This window comes from Pleurodeles waltl, chromosome 3_1 (genome assembly GCF_031143425.1).
Source record: "Pleurodeles waltl isolate 20211129_DDA chromosome 3_1, aPleWal1.hap1.20221129, whole genome shotgun sequence".
NCBI classification, from domain to species: Eukaryota; Metazoa; Chordata; class Amphibia; order Caudata; family Salamandridae; genus Pleurodeles; species Pleurodeles waltl.
In genome coordinates, this window is record NC_090440.1 from 1,749,983,202 (window position 1) to 1,750,005,012 (window position 21,811).

The 21,811-nt window shown below is 45.8% G+C and overlaps 1 protein-coding gene across 1 annotated transcript in view; it reads right to left on the reverse strand.

Annotated features, from left to right (window-relative positions):
• Positions 1–21,811, reverse strand: part of UNC80 (unc-80 homolog, NALCN channel complex subunit) — a 2,774,722-nt gene that overhangs the window by 2,485,509 nt on the left and 267,402 nt on the right. The window contains exon 5 of the mRNA XM_069225668.1: positions 10,546–10,669. Coding sequence (XP_069081769.1) covers positions 10,546–10,669 — 124 coding nt within the window. The remainder of the gene's footprint in view (positions 1–10,545; positions 10,670–21,811) is intronic.

Consider the following 21,811-nt stretch of genomic DNA (forward strand, 5'->3'; position numbering starts at 1 on the left):
AGGTACTTAGGTACCCAGGGCATGGGGTACTAAGAGTAGGCCTCTGAAGGCAGCAGCACTGATTGTGCCACCCTCTAGGGCCATGCGTCCAGATGCACCCAGCACTGCCATAGCAGGCTGAGTGTCCTGGTGCAAACCTAAAATACAAACTCAACATGGCACACCACCTTTGTGCCCTGTCTACCATACTCTGCATTTACTACAGGTAAGACACCCCTCTAAGAGGCCTTACAGATTCTAAGGCAGGGTCCTCCATATTATATGTAAGGGCATAGCAGCATGTGCAATATGCCCCCGCTGTGTCCTTGCCAAACCTGGGACATAGTGATTGGACAAGAACAGAGCAGCCATTTTAATATATGTGCTGGACACTGGTCCACACGAGTTTCCCAGCTACAAAATGGCTACTCTGAACCCTGGGTTGTTTGGTATCAAATAACTCAGAATGATAAATCCAAACTGGTACCAGTACTGGATTTATTATAAAATGTACCCAGGGGTCACCTTAGAGGTGCCCCCTGCAAAAGCTAACTAACCTGGCATGGCTGCTGACTGGTTCCAGCCAGCCTGCCACCTCCAGATAGCCAATATAAAAACCTTGGGGGAGAGCCCTGTCTCTCTGGTTTGTAAAACAATATCCTTCCTGGGTGGAGGTGCTAACACCCCGTACCTCCAGAATGTGCACTGCCGTGGCAGTGAGCTTCAAAGGACTACTGCCCTTGAAACTCGACCCCCAGGCCTGCTGCTAGCAGCAGATGACCCCCCCCCCCTTGCAAACCTCCACTTTTGGCAGGAGCAAAGGTGGGAAACCAAACAAAGGGTAGGGGGAGTGGCCTCACCTGACATGCACCACCCCTAAGGTGTTGCCCACGAGATGGACCCTCTATTTAATTTTCCTCCATCTTGGATGGAAGGAAAATAGCCAATCAGGTGTAGGGAAATGACCCTTCTCAGAGGAAATAGTCACTATAGTGGGTGTAGCCACCCTAAGGTAAGTGTCCCATTGGACACTACGAGGTTCCCCCAAAAATGCCCATTAAATTCAGTATTTGGTGGGCACCCCTAGAAATGAGATTCGAAAGGACAAAGAAGAAGACAGTCCCAAAGAAGACCACAGCAAGAGACCTGAGGACCTGCTGCACCAGAAGAGGAGCCAAGACCTTGCCTGCTGTATCTGTGTCCCAACACTCACCACTGGGGAGGATCTGACTAATGGACTGACTTCAAAAGACCCCGAGGTTCTCCAGCCTTCACAAATAGCCCAAGATATCCCTCCTGAGTGGAGGCACCACTCAAGAAAGCAGCAAGAACCAACAAGTCAGTGAGGGTCACTTCACTGACCGGCAGATATCTCTGCAACTGCAAGTCACAGTCGGACCCAATGACAGCCCAGACAAGTGTGCCAACTTTGGTGGCACTCCGCCCTCCAGTGGCAGAGTCATGCCAATACCCCAGGTAGTGGCCCGTGCACGTCGCACTCCAAGAAAACCAGCTTCCCCAGAGCTGCAACTGAACCGGGAGGAAGCCCCAGTCCAGGGACTTCAGGAACACCCTGGACCTCTCGCCAGAGTGCCACCATTGGCCAGTGAACGGCCCTCAAAGAACCTTACCTCCAGCTACAAAGGGCTCTATTGCGCACAGCTCCTGGATCACCAACTGACCCTGCATTCGGCCGCCTTGCATCCTGCAACAAGGAACCAGCAGTGCTCCATGGGTCCCTAACCCCTTGCAACCTCGACAGTTCAAGGGGATCCAAAGGGACCATCTTTAAATCTGCAAACCATCTCCTTTTCCAGGTGGCCCCTCCAAGTGGCCCTGTGCCAAGAGACTTTTCAGCTCTGCTCCGCCGGAACCAGGAGCCGCCCAAGACTCTCCAGCTGGCACAGTGTGCCCACCAACTGCTTCGATCATACTTCAAAAGAAGAACGTGGTAACCCAACTGTACGGTTTTTAATACATTTTTAAAAGTGACTGCCAATTGATTCCTATAGTGCATAATTAAGCATAGAAAGACTGACTTTATTAAAACTTTGAAAAATCATAACTCGAAAAGTACTTAGGGGGTGATTCTAACCCTGACGGGCGGCGGAGGCCGCCCGCCAGAGTTCCCCCCTCCAGAACACCGCTCCGCGGTCATAAGACCGCTGCGGTGATTCTGGCTTTTGCACTGGGCTGGCGGGCGGCCGCCAAAAGGCCGCCCGCCAGCCCAGTGCAAAAGAGCCTTCCCACGAGGACGCCGGCTCAGAATTGAGCCGGTGGAGAGGGAAGGTGCGACGGGTGCAGTGGCACCCGTCGCGTATTTCAGTGTCTGCAAAGCAGACACTGAAATACAAAGTGGGGCCCTCTTAAGGGGGCCCCTGCAGTGCCCATGCCATTGGCATGGGCACTGCAGGGGCCCCCAGGGGAGAACCGCCAGGAACAGGATGGCGGTATGGGCTGTCAGAATCCCCATGGCGGCGCAGCGAGCTGCGCTGCCATGGAGGATTCTAAAGGGCAGCGGAAAACCGGCGGGAGACCGCCGGTTTTCCGCATCTGACTGCGGCCAAACCGCCGCGGTCAGAATGCCCTGCGGGGCACCGCCAGCCTGTTGGCGGTGCTCCCGCCAACCCTGGCCCCGGCGGTCCATGACCGCCGGGGTCAGAATGACCCCCTTAATGTATCTTGACCATCTTGGTCTTAAAAATTATATAAAAATCGGAAGTATTTTTATAAAATTGGTCTTGAGTTATTCCTTGAGTGTGTGTGGTGCATGATTGATTTGTAGGTACAACAAATGCTTAGCACTCCTCCTAGATTGGCCTAACTGCTCAACCAGCCACCTCAAAAATTGGAGCATTAGGTGATCTGATTTTTGTCTCTGGAACCCAACATGTGGTTGCCTGGAACCCCTGCACAGTGTGCCTAGTTTTGAACACTACATAGAGGGCCAGCCTCCTGCAGACATGCCCTTTCACCGGGCAACTGTGTGCCACCAAGAATACATTAAAGTGCTTTATGGCAGTTGTGGGGTGAGTGGTGGGAGTCTTGCTAGAGCATTGCCCCTGAGGCTTTGAACACTGTTGGCTAGCCCCCCAGCCTTTTCACTGAAAAGGGCTGTGAGGTCAGTTAAATGCAGATGGATAATTACTCTGCTTCGGCTAATACTTCCCTTCCAAAGCCTCAAAGGTGTTGTTGCTGATGGTGGAGCTGCTGAATAGGCTGAGTTAGGCCTAGGGAGTGAGCATTGGGCTTGTTCACCTAAGATTTCTCCAGGGTCAAGTCAGCTTTCACTCCGAGTCATCACACAACATGTTCATCAAAGACTGCTGGATATCCGTTGAGAAGCCCATTGACCGAATCCCGGCATGGCGCCTAAGCATCACTTTGGTCGTTACTGCCCTACCCAAGCAGTTGGTTGTGTTTGGGCCAGAAAGGATGGTCTATTTCACATGGCATCTTGGCCATCAAGAATCAAATATTGAGGGGTATGTCTGACATCACCTGGGACAGTTGGCAAGGTGTCTCCACTCTATCCCAATAGGTGTATTACTACTGTCCCAGGAGATATTGAGGCCAGGCTGGCACTGGAGAAAATGCATTTCACAAAGTTTTCCATTTGTTTGGATTCCCTGACAGGTGAGGTGGTAGACAAGGAGTTGGGGGTGAGGTGACTGGATAATGCCTGAACCACCAGCTTCTCTGGGGTAGGATGTTGCACTAAGAAGTCCACATCCCTGGAAGCAAGACTGTGTCACCTTGCTACTTGTCAATTGACTGGGGGGCAAGTATCCTGGCTTTGGCCAGGTGCCAACCAGAATGTTTGTAAGAGCCTTGTTAAAACGTAGCAGAGGTTCCTGAGTTGTGGTTGCTGGGTTGAGGTCTTTAGTTAAGACGTTGGATTAAACTCCTTCCCTGGGCAGGGCCAAATCAAGTGCTTCCACTGCTCTCTGGATGACAATGTCAAAAGATGTGGCTTCCTCAGTGGCCATAGGGTTTGGAGAAGTGAGTCTAATGTCAGGGGAGGTGTCCAACCCATTGTCATTCTGTAAGTCCTCAAAAATTCTCAATCAGTTTAGGGGCACTATCTGCATGCAGTATACAAATTTAGGAGTTTTTCCTGAGGGGTAAAAAGCCACTCAGAGATATCACTGCCTGCTCTGGAATTGCGTCAGAAAACACAGAAAGGAAAGGAACTGACGTCAGTGCTTGGAGATGGTGAACAGATGTACATATGACAAACTGAAGGTGAGCCTAGAGCAGTTTCCGAAGTGCCATTGGGGAAAGCATTACGACGCACACTGAGAAAAAATGGGACCTCTCGATATAATGTGCAAACACTGAATGAAGTTTCAGAGTGGGAAATGGGGAATAGTCACATACCACTTTCCTGGTACCTTAGAACAGGACACATCCAATAGATCTAACCTAGAGGGCACACAGTATTGGTGAGACAGTTTTGATTGAGGAAGATTGTGGAAGATAAGACAAGTCAAGCCTGGAAAGTGATCACACACCCCCATTGTTAAAGTATTATGTGGCTTCAATGACCCATGGGAAGATCATTTGGGCTTCCTTTAGAATCACTGGGGTGATCAGTGCCTACATTATTTGAATTCAATACCCAAATAGATATTTTCTCTGTGTGTTTTGTCATAACTGATGGAAGATACAAAAGTACATATATCCTGAAGAAGGAGGAAACTAAAAATAAATCCACCAAAATGGTTTGACAAAATGTTTGTTTCACAATCTACCTACTGTGGACAACTTTATATGACTAATAAGAGTTATAAATGTACAGTGATAACTTGGGTGGATGTGTACAATTATAAAGACAGGTTAAATTGTTTTATGTGGCTTCCTCTGTAGATATATGTGGTTTATATGAATTAGGTTATATTGTCCAATGCAGACTTGAGAAACAATGTTGAATTAAACTTTTTTAATGATGGTTATTTTAAAAACATGTTTACATTTTTGTAGAGATTTGGCACTCATTGATTTTATATCTGACTCGTGATTGTGTGGAAGACAGTGAAAGAATGAATGGATGAGAAGTAAGGCAAATTAAGTAATTGTAGCTTTGCTAGTGTACCTAGGAGAGTTCTTTTGGTATTTTTGATTCCATAACCCTGTCCCATTAGGTTGTGGGGTTCCTCTCCTTTTGATGCATTTAGACACGCAGTCAGACGGTTGGTACAAGAAAGATGTTCTGCTTGTTTAGCCACTACCATAAGCATAAGGTATCGAGGCACGACCCAAGTTCCTCACTCGGCCCTTCCTGTTCCAGTACCACACAGTGGTCATGTTGTCTGTGAGCACCTGCAATAGATGCCCCTGGAAGGATGAGAGGAACATTTTCCGGACCAGACGCATTACCCAAAGGTCCAAAAGATTGATGCAGAGAAGGCTCTCTGCTGGAGACTACAGACATTGGTTCTCCACCTCTTCCAGGTGAGCTCCCCTAAACCCCAGCAGTGACACATCTCTCACAACCGTGAAGTCTTTGTGGAGAAAGGAGAGTGGCCTTCTGCTGGTCAGGCTGGCGTCTGTCTTCCACCACAGTAGATGCTGAGCTGTCTCCTGTGAGACTTAGATGGGTTTCAAGAGGCAGCTCTGCTGCTGGGGCCACTGAAACTGGAGATTCCACTGCAGGGCCCATTTATGCAATATGGTGTTCGGGATGAGGAGGATGCATGAGGCTTTCAGTCCAAAGAGTCTCAGAGCCAGCCTCAGCGAGAACCAGGATTGATCCTGAAACATTGGGACCATATCTTTAATGTCCTGGTCGTGCTGCAGTGGTCGAAAGGCCTTGAACATCGCCATGTCCAAGGCAGGCACGAAGCAGGAAATCCTTTGCGTCGGACACAGGTGGGACTTTGGCTTGTTCATGGGCAAACCCAGGATGTCAGGAGTTCAGCCACCATCTGGAGGTGGTCTAAGAGTGACTGTGTTGAGCCTGCCAGTAGTCACGGTAAAAGAACACTTTTCCCCTACCACCAAAGATGAGTAGCAACCACTGGCACTACTTTCATGATCACCCAAAGGGGTGAGGTACAGCTGAATGAGAGCATGGAAACTGGAAGTGTTCCGACCCCAGCGTGAACTGCAGATAACACCTGTGGGACATTTGAAAATACATGTCCTTCAAGTTCAGGTAGACCATCCAGTCCAACAGAAGGAATCTGTGAAAAGATGATCAGTCAATGGACAGATGTTCAGTACTGGCCTGAGGCCTCTATCCTTCCTTGGTATGAGAAAGTAGTACTAATAGAATGCCTCATTTCCCATAATCTGTTGGACATGATGGTTCTCCAGCAGGGGAGGAAATGTCAAATGTTATTTAATTCCTCCTATCTGCTAGGCCTGAGCCTGTGAGGACATATTAAAGGAGTTTAGCAACCACTGCATCAGGGGTGCAGGAGTAGAGGAGAACTGTCTCTAATGGTGCAAAAGGCACTGGTCACTGCCACAATATCTACCCTGAAGGGACTGGGCCTGCTGCTGTTGGTGTAACTACTTGAGAAAAGGATCAGCTGTGACTTGCCTGTCCCTTAACATTTTAAATTGTTCTTCTAATACATGCTCATGTCTTTTAACTTGTCAATATTGACATTCTTATATATATGCCTTAGGTTGAATTTTAGTAGCTTTTATACATAATTAGGGTTTGAACCACCTTTGAACCGGCAAGGGGAGGGTGTTGTGCAGCCATTTTAGTTATAGCTTCATACACGGTATTTTAGTAAACTAGGCCTGCCGCTGTGCACTTTAGGCAGAATAGTGCATCTTGAGATAGTCAGATGCCATCCTTCGCAGGAAGAGGTCAGCAGGAGGCAGGGAACCTGGTAGCTCATTGGCTATCAACAGCATCCTATAATGAGGGTATTTTCTGAGCATAAATAGGACACTGCTGACACCCAGAACTCAGATCTTGACTGGACTGGAAGATGAACTGAAGAAGGACTGCCCTGCTGCACCGTGGAACCTTCAAAGGGAGTCTGCACAGGCTTGGACTGTACATACTGAATCTCGTGGCTAGCAAAGATAAGGGTTGCGCCTGCTGTGTCCTGCTTGTGGAGAAGTTGTCTCAAGAGCCCAGCAAAAGCAACAGACTCCAAGGGTCAGTTGGCTGACTTCCTGTTCGCAGCACAGGGCCACAATAGCTGAAGAAGCCTGCTGGGGCAGGTTGGCAGCCCAGAAGCTTCAGACCGCCACCAATCGTGCAACACCAGAGACCAGAACCTGACACTCTAGGTTGAACCCAAGTCTGCTGGACCCAGGAGAGGTCTCGGATTGCAGCTTGGATGCTCAAGAGACAAGTTATCAGCCGAGAAATGACCTGGCTATGATCGTAATACTGGGCGACTGGTTGTCCAGTAACAACTGGACTTCTGCCAGGACAGAGAGGACTTCGAAGGACATCAACTTCATGGCACGAACCACCTCACCCACTCCATGGACCGAGGATTATCTGCAGAAAGACCCCCAATGACCACATCACATCCACAGCATCCTTGAGCATCTTCAGCATCCTGTATCTCTTACATCAGGACAGCTTCCATAGGAACCTACATCAAAGGATAAAAGTGCTTAGAACTTACTCAAAACTATTTCTGAGGGCCTAACTGATCCCCCTGACTGGCTCCCTGTCAGAGTTAGTCACCCAAAGTAACTCTAGCCGACTGCAATATAAAAATTGTCAAACTAGTTGAATTTGCCAAAATAGTTGAATTTGCCAATTCTTGCTTGTGGTTGAGTAAAATGTGCATATTTACTGTACCTTCTAAAATCTATATCTCTAGAACCCTCAGGTGGATCTTTTTTGTTCCAGCTTCTAAAATTACACAAAAATACAGTTTATTTTTATAAATGAGTGTTGGATTTCTTGAGTGTCTCGTACTTCTTCTTCAGTTGTTTTGTGCTGTTTAAATGCTTTACACTTGTTCCTTTATGCAAGCCTTGCTGCTTAGAGGCACAGCTACCCATGGCTGAGCTGGAGGGTTTAACACACAAAACCAACTGGTCCTACAGGGGTTGGTAAGTGTATTACACGGTGAGGACACACATCGACACCATATAATAAAGCAGATTTCCTCATAGCCTCATAGTCAGGAGGGAAGGCACCTATATGCTATATGAGGCAAAGCAAAGCCAAAAAGCAAAAGCACCACATATCAGCGCAAACAAATATTGCTGAGAAAATTCTCCAAATCCAGTTTGGCACCTGGGAATATTCTCAAGGGGACCTTTCTACAGTTAGAAGTATACAACATAATTAAACTTACCCTGACTCCTTTCAAATGGGTGAAAGGAAGAGAAAGTGAGAAATGTGTATGGAGTACGGTTTATGAGTTACAGGACTAGAGGAACAACAACCCTCACATACAGGGATCAGTTTTGGTGTCTTGAATATAACAGATGCCTCAACTGGCAGGATGTAGATCGAGGTTTAGCTTTCTTACTTATCTGTTTGAGACTTTGTGGGAAGTCACTATGTCATCCGCAGATAAATCCTAGATGGTATTAACTACAGTTAAAGAGAGTGACGAGAACTCCAATATGAGTAAACTGCTCAGCCACAGTCAGTGCCAAACACAGCCTTGGTTCTATTGAGATAACAATACAAGACATGCATGTTATCCAAGTTACATTCTGTCTTTTCAGTTGAGGGGGCATTGAAAAGCACAAACAACATAGGGTGACAAATCTCTTTTAAGTGGATCAGAAAAGTGACAATAAATGTGGAGTCATTCCTCAAGATCAAACTGCCTTGATACAATACAGTATATGATGCTGAAGCACATAGGGATTGCATCTCATGTACGCACATGACCACAGTTATCATAATCAAGAAAGGATTCCAACAGCAGATGAGCCTCATTTCACATGAGGCCATTGGTTTAAAGGGTCCAAGCATCGGTCAGGCTAGATCTAAGTTAAAGTCCCAGCAGACTGCATGACTCGTCTTCAGAAGAAACAGGTACATCTGGCCTATCAGGTGTACTTTGATAACTTTATTGCTTTTATGGAAAGACTCTGAGAGCAGTTTAGTTTTGACTGGCCCCATCACTGGGTGCCACATAGATTTTGCAGGCCTTCAACTGCACACCGGATTCGACCAGAAAATGCTCTGACATCAAAAGAGTTGTTATGAGTCCGGGCAAAGCCCAATAGTGTAACGTTAGTTACTTGCTCTTGTACGGAGCTGTGATGGAGGACTGAATATCTGCCACCAGAACATCCCAGATTTCTCTGGAGAGGTCATTCATGGGGGCAAGTTTAATTTCTGAGGAACCATGTAGTGAAGTTAAGTGAGAGTGCCTAAAGGTGCACCACTTTCATTCTCTGTATGGACATAATCTCCCAATTTTATGAGAGGTACCTGTGATCCTTCTAGAGAAGAGGGAGCAAGTCAAAGAACTATACCTTGAATGACAAGGTTGGAGTCACCAAGATAACTAAATATCCATTTTTGACCTTCTGCTGAACCTGAGGAATCAGAGATTTGTATTTTGGACATGGACAACTGGAAGGATCAGGGCAAAGTCTGCATCTTGAACTAACTTTGATAGTAGAGATCTAAAATGGCCATTCTTTTTTTCCCCAAAGAACTAGAACAATACACTGTTGTCCTCTTTTAGACAGCAGCTCTAGCTCTATAAATAAAAAAAGGAGGAGTATCTTGATGCCCTGTCCAGGTTCCTGGGATGCTGATAGGAACTAGGGTGGCTTGTATTAAGAGACTGGAGAAGCGGTGAATCAAAGCCATTCTGAACTACAAAGAGGACTCTTATGTCAGTGCTAATCTGGGTATGGTGATGACAGTGATGCCTCACATGGCATTTGTGAGCATGCAAATCTAGAGATGATCGACTTGCTACATTTATGTACATGTGGAACAGGGTTAGACAATTCACAAGCTGAAAGGTTTTCGCCAAATGAGCCAGATGATCTCAAATGATGGAAACCTAATGGTTATCCCACTTATAAATGGGGTGTGGAAGTAGAAGTTTGGGAGGGTAGGGGCACCAATGATTTGCTGTGGTCCTCCCTCCCCACCAATCTCTTCATGATCCACTTATTCTGGAGCAGTAAAGCCATAACTTCTATTGCTTGGACAATCAATTGATGACTAAACTAAAATCCATATACTAAAGGATGTATGAGCACTCTCGTTCCCACGTTCCATGTACACTACTCACATTTTATCACATAGAAAATATACACAAGTGATAAAATGACATAGTATTAGATTGGGATAGCCCCTGAAAATGCATTAGATTACTTCCTTACCCAGGAAACCCCTTTGCGCACTAGCTGTAACTGAAAATGATAGTGTTACATGAAATGTTTGCTGTTTTTTACAAAAGCGTTTATCAACACCTTTTTCTTCAGTCAAAGCTTTTTAGAATGTTATCTGCAGCTTAAGCCCAAGTTGATTCTGGAGTGTGCAAAGGGCTCTCTATTAATTTTACAATTTGGTATTTAGGGGGCAATTGGATTACAACACTTAAAGATGATGTACGGTTGAGACATGCATTTTTATAAAGTCTTAGTATTTACCTGTAATGATGTTTCTGATTGGTTTGACTAAGGCTGTAAAGGCAGGTACATCAGGATGCCTGTGCTCCCACATTGGTTGCCAAATGACCAAGCCGCTGGCCAGCCGAAAGTTGAGATCAGACTCCTAAGAAAAAGACATTATTTTAAGACAAATAAGTTTTGTAGGGTTAAACAATATTGTACCTCATGGGTGTACAATAATAGCACTAAAATAGCTGTGTTCTCTGAATCAAACTTCATAATCTGATTGTTTTGCATAGAAAAAGTCCACACTATATTACCTAGTTGCACCATTGGCTTTCCAAATATTTAGGCTACTTTGCAACCTTTAGAATTAACATTGTTCATTTCTGATTTTGTGCTTCACAAAAGTAGAGCTTGGTTATAAACCTTAACTGCCCTGTTCTGGTCCCAGAAACTATGGGATTCATATTTTTGCAACTTTATTGCAGAAGGACAAGTAACTTACCGATTCTTGAGCATAATAAATATTTAATTGACATCATATGGATCCGGATTTTTACTGCAACACGCCCAAACTGGCATTAGGTGGTGCAATCATGGTGTCCTACATGTATTTGAAAATGAGGAATCTGTAGAGTGATATGGTATCCACTAGAAAAGCATTACCAAAGGTAATAACGTGTTCTTCTGATGAACACTTCTTTACAGAGATTCCTTGTTTTTGGAAGATTCGCATAGCCTACGTGAGGAGGGTTGTCTAATGACTTCCAAGATTTCATCTTAAAGTGCAAGATTTTATAGAACTATTCAGGAAAACCTGACTTGTCTCACATCGCAAATGTGAGAACTGCTAGCCAAGTTACTGCTTGATAGATCTATATGATCATAATGCCTCTGAGTAATACAAGCATAGTTGCCCCTTTTTTTGTGGATTATGCACTCATAACTTCAGGAGGTCTGGGAATCAAAGTTCAATAGTGTTTGATAATTGGCAATACCTATTTGAAAACGAAAGGCCTGATATAGATATTGGCAGACAAGTTACTCCATTACACTAGTGATGGATATCCTGTCTGCCAAAATCTAAATCCCATAATTGGATTTAGATTTTGGCAGAATAGATATCCGTCACCATTATGACAGAGTAACTCATTCATCAAAATCTAAAACAGACTCTTTGTCTTCTGCAACCAATTTCCCTTCTGGAATGAAACTGAGAGTTGATCACTGCCTCTGAACTTATTTGTTTTGTCTGTGTGAAAGTTCAATGCCATCTTTGGGTCAAGCTTTTATAGACTCTTCTTTTTATGAAGAATGTAGAGGAGGGACATGCAGATGCTATGTCATTTTAGTAGCTATTTTTGAAACATCTATATCCCAGGTATGATAATTGCCAATAAAGCAAAAATCACTGTAAACGTGGATGCTGCACAGAAATAATTCTAGACAACCAAAGCTCTTGCAAAAAGGCGGTTTACTAAAACGATTTTTTAATATACTTATGAAGACCGTGAACAGAGATGGATCAAGATATATCAGCTTTCACTGAAAAACGACAACTTCCAATCAAAGATTTAAAAACCTTTGAAGAGTAATAACAGTGCAGAAGATGAGCTAAGATTCCTAAAAGAAGAGTACTGGCTAATCCGCTTATCAATGAATGCTGGTGAATGACCAGAAAGTTTGCAATGCATAAAGCAAGCGCTTTCAACATAATATGCATAAAGGCTTAAGAGGAATGGGCAAGTGTAACTTAACCTGTGAGCAACTATGAGGATTTACAGTCTCTACGGTTTGATACATTACCCTTCTGATCTGCTTAGTCAAGGGTGTAGTCCATAAATCACTCGGTTTTTTGCAGATGTTTTCTGGCCATATTCAGAGATTCAGGGGTTAACTACCAGTTTGGTGGTCCGACCGTTGGATTGCCAAAACAACTCTGGGGTGGCAGCCACCAAGCAGACGGCCTCCCCACCGCCATATTGCGATTTTCCCGCCGGGCTGGCCAGTGGACACAGTGCAGATGTATTGGCTTCGGCTCTCAGGGAGAGCAGAGGTCAATGCTGCTGCACTGTGTGTGCCGGTATCTTATTTGGAATGCACACTGTCTGCCCAGGGCATGAGCAGTGCAGGGCCCCCCTGTGAACCCTTCCATGCCTTTTCACCGGCCTTTCCATGGCGGCATCCCCCCATATGATGGGCGGACTGCCAAGGTTGTGGCGGCCCGACTGCCAACACTGGTAGGGCAGTCCGTGGACCACTGCACTCGTAATGAGGCCCTCAGTCTTCAGTCTGTAATTGCTGAAGCACAGATGTAAAGTAACTTTTTGTTTATGAAGATAGGCCTTCATAAACTGCTAGAGTCAAAATGCTGGCAAAAAGCTCTTGAAGTCAATATGAACGGCAGGACTGTGAACCCAAAATATGTTTCCCCTAAGTATTTCCTGAGCCATTTAAAACTGGTGTTGGCAAAGTGTTGCAGAAGCTGTCCTGGTCTCAAATACTGTGTTCTGCGGTAGCCACAAAACCTGTAACATTGCAAAGAAGAGTTGGTTTTCTCACCAAAGACTCATTATAAAATCTCTGCATTATGCTATCTCTTGCAAATCATATTAAGCTTCTCCAGGCTGGAAGGTAGATAACCACTGGCAAAGTGAGACGTAAGATATATATCTTATCTTATCTTACATAATCTTTAAGAAATGTTAAGACTTGTCTACTCTATACTTCACAAGTTGTGGCCATACCTCTGATGTGTTCCAGCAAACTGTGGCTACACCTGCCAACTCCTATTATGCATAGTAACAACTTAATACGTAACAGGAAGTATTAGCAGTCTTTATCATGTGGCAGCATAATGCACGTCCTTTTTACTGATCCAACTTATGTTTTGTAATTTGATATTTAAGGGTGCATTAGAAAAATCCACGGATTTTCAGGAGTTAGATATGCTAACAAAACTTGGGGATCGTAGATACTATTCTATGCCTTTGTTCATTTTGTCTGTGAACTGGTGGCATGGAGTTTGGCTTTTTCTATGCCAACGTAAAGGGATCAAGTAATGCTTCATTAAATAGTAAAATACACTTTGTGGCTAATCCTCCAGGTTTCAGTATTTCTATGATAAGCTTCTGTCTTTTTTTGTGTAGGTTAAATGATGCATTTAGACATTTTAATCGCCGAAGCAAAAGAAGACTCATCACCCCGTGGTAACCTTATTGTTGTATGAAGACATCCTCTTGGAAGGTATCCATTCTTGTTCAATTCTGCAGTTAATGTAATGCCTTGTCAAAAGACAATCAACAAAAAGTTATTCTAGCCACCATCCTTCATATGGGCTCCGGGAACTCTTAACATAATCCTAACTTCAAACAAATTCAGACACAAAAATAGCCTCAAGTCTAGAAAACGGCTGCAAACTGGCAGCTTCTCTGACAAAGGTTCATTAGTGACCTCTGCTACACGCCTTCTGAGTATTCTTAGCATGGGACTTGATCGTTAGTGAAATTGCATGCTGTGCCTTCACTGGTATTACATCCTGTAAACATATGTGGGTGCCTTTATATCACACCCATAGTCTTGGTGGTGCTGTATCTGACTTCAATACTACTGCTATGTTGTTTTGGCTACATTGGAGGGGCTGGCATTGTTGTAGCCACAGTAACCAGCACCGCAGTGGAGCGAGGACCTAGGAAAGGTCCCAATTGGCATGGCCTTCTTAACATTAATAGACCTGACATAGAAAGCTCACACGGTGAAATCATCCTCGATGCCAGTGATTCAAACAATTGCAACATAGCCATTGAAATGGGTTCAATATGCAAACAATAGAAAGGAAAGATTCCTTTGGTTTCACTTTTGGCAAATAGAAATGAGATTGTTTCATTTTGAAATTTACAATTTTGGTTAAGTAGTGGTCAAGTATTGCTCAGTAAGAAGCTGATTAGTTTTACGAGGGAGAGGAGGAGCTTTCCTTATGAATTGTTATTGCCTTAGCTACAAATAGGATGGAAGGAAGAATTATCTCTTTATGCCAGGATTTCAACCACCAGCTTAAAAAAGAATGCAACTCAGACGACAGCTGACAATTTCAGGCCAGAAACCATTTAGCTTCCTTTTTCTTGATGGCTTTTGGGGGGCATTAAGGTATAATTACAATAAGAGGCTCTGTTGTGAGCCCCCTCCATGCACCAAATACAGGTTGAATTAGGATCATACACTCAAATATGCTTCTTTGACCTAGGGCACAGTTTGAACCGAACATTCTGGGGCATGCTTAGAAAGGTTTTTGCAAAAAATCTAGGAAAGATGCAGTGGAGACCTCTTGACGCTTATGTGGCTGTCAGAAAAAGGGACTATATTTGCAGGCACATGTGACACATTTATGATCAGGTGGCAATACAAACAGGTTTGACAGTAGTGTATCCAAAACTATTCTGTTCACACTACCTATAACTTCACAAACAGACACTATCTTGCAGGGAAACAAGTCCTGGGACTCACTGGGGGATCTCGGAACACTAAACTGTATAGAATACAGAGTGGAAACCTTTAACCACATATGTCCCAAATGCACACAATTTCAACAGTCCTTTAAAAGATTTTAGGGTATGGAGGCCTGACTTCGCATGACTAAGGGCCTCATCATGAGTTTGGTGGTTGGACCGCCAGACTGCCATGTTGGCGTTCCTAAAAAGACTGCTGAGACAGCGGTCCCCAGACCACCGTATTATGATGCAAATAGGCAGGACTGCCACCCGCCAAGAAAACAAGGTAGACCGCCAGCGGCATGGCAGCATGTATCTAGGCGGTCCGACCCCCAGCGCCGCCAGCAGCGCGGCCAATCACTGAGCTTATTATAAACACACAGCAGCCGTGGCAGTCTACTCGCACTGGTCAGCTAATGGCAGTCGACCACCACGATATGCGTCCACCAAAATAACAGACAAGTGCACACAGGATGAATTCAAAAACAACACTGCTGACACACATGGCTCCAGTGGACACACCTGCAAATCACACTGTAAAACACATCCCTTCAAAAACCACAATCCTTGGCATTTCCACAGGGATCCAAAGAACCACAACAACTGTTTTTTTTTATTTTACATGGATTAGGCACCCATTTTTTCACCATCCCATAGAACCCCCTGCACACTCTTTTGTCCATTCACTCTCCATTGCACTTGGAAAATGGAAATGTGGGAGAGGATAGTCGACAGAGTGAATGCTGTAGGCACTACTCTGAGCACAAAGGAAGACATAAGGAAGAGGTGGAACAACCTCAGGGGCAAGGTCCATTACTGGTCTCCAGAGAGCAGCTGGAGGCCAAGAAGACTGGCAGTGGACCTTCCAGTGCCCCATTACGACTCTTTCCTTGGGAGGAGAAGGTCTTGCCTACCCTGCATCCTAAGGGCCTGACAGGAGTATCTGGGGGAGTGGAGTCTAGTAAGTTACAACACAAAAACTGTCACATAACAGTAATGCCATGCATGCCCACAGCTCAGCTTTTGCCACTGTGTTGTTCATGTACCTCACCAACATTCAATAAACAGATTATCTGCAGCTCAGCTTTTGCCACTGTGTTGTTCATGTACCTCACCAACATTCAATAAACAGATTATCTGTGTTTTAACACTGTCAATGTGTATCATTGGACCCAACATCACAACTACGAAGGCTCATCACATGCCATATGTTCACATGGTGCCTGTAAATCTCACAATATCAAAAAACACCCCAGAATTCCTGGTATATCCAAAAATGTAAATGCATACTCAAACGTAAATGCAGCCTCCATACAGATATATAATGCGCAACATTTGCCAAATGTTGGGGAGTAGAGAAGTGATCTGACTGCAACTCCCAATAGGTCTTGTGTTAGTCACTCCAACCACCATCCCAGTCTGCACTTGCACAAATACATCTGTTTGTGAACTCTCAAATAATGTTTACTCACCTGGGAGTATGCCAATTGTCAAGTGTTGGGAATTAGAGTGGGTGACCTGACTGGAAAGCCCAATGGGCCCTGTTTCTCTAACTTCAGCCACCAGCTCAGTGTTCACTTGCCCCAGTACATCTGTTAGTGACCTCTCAAATAATGTTTACTCACCTGGGAGGATGACAATTGTCAAGTGTTGGAAAGTAGACAAAGGGACCTGACTGCAAAGCCCAATATGTCCTGTTTCTCTAACTCCAACCACCAGCCCAGTGTTTCTTGCCCAATACATCTGTTAGTAAACTCTCAAATTACGTTTACTCACCTGGGAGTATACCCATTGACAAGTGTTGGGAAGTAGAGGGAGTGACCTGAATACAACCACCAGGAGGCCTTGTGTCTGTTCCAAACACCAGCCCAATATGCACTTGTCCAAATACTCTTGTTTGGTAACTCTGAATTGAAGTGTACTCACCTGGGAGGATAATATTTGTAAAGGGTGCATAGTAGAGAGAGTGACCTGACTGCAACTCCCAGGAGGCCTTGTGTCTGTAACTCCAAACACCAGCCCGGTGTGCACTTGTCAAAATGCCCTTGTATTGTAACTCTCAACTGAAGTGTACTTAACATTTGAATAGTGTGTGTAGCAGAGAAAGTGGCCCGATTGCAACTCCCAGAAGGCCTTGTGTCTGTAACTCCAAACACCAGCCTATAGTGCACTTGTCCAAATGCCAGTGTTTGGTAACTTCCAACCGAAGTGTACTCATCTGGCAGGATACCATTTGTAGTAGAGAGAGTGACCTGACCGCAACTCTCAGGGTGCCTTGTGTCTGTAATTCCAAACACCAGCCCATTGTGCACATTTCCAAATACCCTTTATTGTTAAATCCCAATTGAAGTGTACTCACCTAGGAAGATAACATTTGTGCAGTGTGAGTAGTAGAGAGAGTGACCTAACTGCAGCTCCCAGGAGGCCTTGTGCCTGTAATTCCAAACACCAGCCTAGTGTGCACTTGTTCAAATACCCTTGTTTGGTAACTCTCAATTGTAGTTTACTCACCTGGCAGTGACCACGATACAGATTATACTCAACTCAGAGACGTGTCTGTCTACCTAGCTCCATCTTGACCTGCTAACTCAAGATGAAACTATTGAGGACAGGAATTACACCTTACCCAGTGTGTACAACAAGTATTCCTGAGGCCAGATTGGTATCGGCAGCAGACACATTGACACAGCACTGTGCACATGATGACTCAGTCACATTTACGACAAAGTAATGTGTTTGCCTGTATCTCACTCAACTAGGCCTCCAAATGGTCAAATGCACATGCTGTCGCTCCACTGTATTGGCTTCCCTTGTGGTAAGATGCCATTTTTAGTCCATCTTCCAAAGTGCAACTAATCTGCAAATCTCATCAGCTGCTTGGATCAAATAGTTAAGGCATGCTTCACACGTCATGTCAAATAAGCCAGTGCCATGGTAACTTGGCACAATCGGATTACCTACAACATAACCGTCTCCAATGTTACTGCTTACTGTAACACAAAACCTATGGAGGTAGATGTCCCAATTCAACCAGTACCAATGTTTGTTCTTAATCAACAGGTTGAGCTGCCACTGAGCATAGGGAAGCTCCACAACAGACTACCACTTCCCCCTCTGGATGAAGCCCTCAGTGACGACAACACTCCTGGACTTGTGGACATGGAGGAAGGTCCTGGCCCATCTGCGCAACCTGGTCAGACGGCAACAGTGGGTCTCAATGCTGCCACATCAACACCTCCCAGCCTGGTTGCCTCAACATCACAGGCAACCATTCATCCCCCAACCTGTGCCCAGAGCATCGTGTCTACCGTCTTGTGTCCCCCAGTCCTGGGTCCTGAGGTGCACCGCAACACTTCGGACAATGAGGGTCCAGGAACAAGTTGGAGAGGGTACCCTGTGACAAGGGAACAGGCCGTGGGGGTAGGGTACGTGGGAGGGATGTAGTGGGCCAACAGGGTGAGGCTACTGGGGCTGCTGTCGGCCAGGACACCATCAGCCACATCTTGGGGTGTATCAGGAGTCCCAAGGCGTGATGGGCCAGATGTTAACCGAACTCTGGGAAATCAAGCAGCTACAGAGGGACATGCATATGGACATACGTAAACAAATGGAGGCCCACAATTCAAACATGGCCTCTCTAACAGGGATGCTGAGGGACATTCATACAGCCCTGAGCAGGGAAACCCAATCTTCCCCTTCCTTTGGGTCAACATCAGGCCCATGTACATCAGCGCCAGCCACATGAAGGAAGGAACTACTAGAGGCACAACCAGCAGCAGACACCCCTGCCTTTGTTGCAGCTGATCCCCCCAACTCCTCACAAGTGGAGACATCCAGGAAAGAATCCAGGAGGTGAGGATGGCAAGACACCCACCACTGCCAGCAATAATCCTCTTCCTTAAGGTCCTCCTTTTTGTGTCACACATTCACTCTGTGGACCGATCCTGAATCACCTTCCATTTCCAATGGGAGGAGTACTCTGGGCTTTGCACTTCCAGTGGTGTGGCATCTACTCCAATGATTTCATTCAACATGACCAACCCCTTCACATTTGATTTTTGTTTGAAACATGTCACATATATTTCCTGTTGGTCATAGCTTCCCAATAAAATCATCCGTCGCTAACTCATTGTCTGCTGTTTTTAATTTCACATTTAGCCATGAAGATATGCCAGACCATGTGAACCATAAAATGATGCAAGGTATGTGTTCAAGATGGAATAGGTTGCATTTACACAGTGTCCTGCTCAGGATTCCACACAAACACATACATACAAGTGTCTGGTCAAAGTAGAAATTGTATTACATTGTTCAGCACATAGGTTGTCAAGATGTCTGTAACATTGCAAATCATAAATGTTTCAATCATACTGAGTGCATGAACATATTTACAGGTACAGACCTACAGACCATGGAAGGAAGGAAGGGGAGGGGTTTGTCAGACAATGTCTTGTAGAATAGGCAAACATTGGAGTGGTGGATGTCATCAGCTGGAGCCATATCACCTTCCACACCAAAATAATTCATCATCATATAATGCAAGACTCACACAGATGGCAGTACAACAGTTTCTGACCACAGGGTCATTACAATCCAGTGCTCATGCAGCTGGTGGTATGACACAAACATATGTCACTGATCTGGCACAGGCACTTTGTTCTACAATGATGAAACACATCAACAGCTACATACAGGTCATACAGCAAGAGTGTTTAGCCAATGTAAAGGGTAACTTATATGATTGTGGCCTTTGACTACACATATTCTGACCACATGATGACACACACGGAGCATCAAGGCCAACACAGGACAAGAAACAAGTCCAATGGAGTCTTATAAACGTTCATCCTGTCACTGTGCAAGCTGTCTTGGCACATGTCTCCTAAACCCAGAGTATGTGACTTACATTCCCTGGTACAATCCGTGTCCGCTTCATATGTCCGAACAGCATCACATACCTGCCAATGTCACAACTCTGAAATGCCCACATGAAGATGTCATGGTGAAGGTACCTGAACAAAGAACAAAAGGAGGAGTATAGGCAAGAAACCATACATATGACACAAGTCACATAGCGGGCATCTGGAAAACAAAGTCAATCAATCAATCAATAAAACAAAATTGTATATCGCGCTACTCACCCTTGAGGGTCTCAAGGCGCTTGTTGGGGGGGGGGGGGGCGATCACTGTTCAAATAGCCATGTCTTGAGGTTTTTTCTGAAGAGCAGGAGGTCTTGGATCTTGCGGAGGTTGGTGGGGAGGGAGTTCCAGGCCTTTGGGGCGAGATATGAGAAGGATCTGCCTCTTGTGGTGGTGTGTTGGATGCGGGGGACTGTGGCGAGTGCAAGGTTGGCTGATCGGAGGTGGCGGGTGGGGGTGTGGAAGTTTATTCTATCCTTGAGGTAGGATGGGCAGGTGTTGTGGAGGGATTTGTGTGAGTGGATGAGTATTTTGAAGGTGATCCTTTTGTCTATGGGGAGCCAGTGAAGGGATTTGAGGTGTGGTGAGATGTGTTCATGGCGGGGGAGGTCCATGATGAGGCATGCGGCTGTGTTCTGGATTCTCTGGAGTTTGCGCTTGAGTTTGAGTGAGGTGCCGGCGTAGAGGGCGTTGCCGTAGTCTAGCCTGCTGCTGATTAGTGTGTGAGTGACGGTCTTTCTGGTCTCTGTGGGAATCTATTTGAAGGTTTTTTTCAGCATGCGCAGTGTGTTGAAACAGGAGGAGGTGACGGCGTTGATTTGCTGGGTCATAGAGAGTGAGGGGTCGAGGATGATGCTGAGGTTGCGTGTGTGGTGTGTGGGGGTAGGTGCAGGGCCTAGGGCGGTGGGCCACCAGGAGGTGTCCCATATTGATTTGTGGGGGCCGAAAATGATGATCTCAGTTTTGTTGGAGTTGAGCTTGAGGTGGTTAGCTGTCATCCAGGCAGAGGTGTCAAGGAGTGCAGCGTGGAGGTTGGTTTTGGCGGTAGTAGGGTTGCGGTTGAGGGAGAAGATGAGTTGGGTGTCGTCTGCGCAGGAGAGGATGGTGATACCGTGTGGTTGGCTAGTGGGATCATGTAGATGTTGCAGAGTGTGGGGCTGAGGGAGGATCTTTGGGGGACCCGCAGATGATTTTGGTGGCAGTGGATTGGAAGGGTGGGATGCAGACTTTTTGGGTTCTATCGGTGAGGAAGGAGGAGATCCAGTCTAGGGCTTTGTGTCGAATTCCATAGTTGTGGAGGCGTGTACGGAGTGTTTGGTGGCAGAGAGTGTCAAAGGCTGCGGAGAGGTCCAGGAGAATGAGTGCGACCGTCTCACCCCTGTCGACTGTCTGATGTTGTCAATGCATGCGATGAGGGCGGTTTCCGTGCTATGGTTCTTGCGGAACCCAGATTGGGAGGGGTTGAGTGTGTGGTTTTCCTCGAGGAAGTGGGATAGACGGGCGTTCACTAGTTTCTCAGCGACCTTGGCGGGGAAAGAGAGGAGGGAGATGGGGCGGTAGTTGGAGAGGTCATCTGGGTCAGCTTTGTTTTTTTTTAGCAGTGCAGTGACTTCCGCGTGCTTCCAGGGGTCTGGGAAGGTGGCGGTGTTGAATGAGCTGCTGATTATGTCTCGAAGTTTGGGGGCGATGGTTGGGCTGGCTTTGTTGTAGATCCGATGGGGGCAGGGGGCAGAGGGTGATCCCGAGTGGATGGAATTCATTGTTTTTTCAGTTTCTTCGTCGGTGGTTGGGGCCCAGGTGGTAAGTAGGCTGGGGGTGTGTGTGAGGGGGGTCTGTGTTGGACAGGTGGGGGGGTGGGGTGGGTGTGTGTGGTATGAAGCTGTTGTGTATGTCCA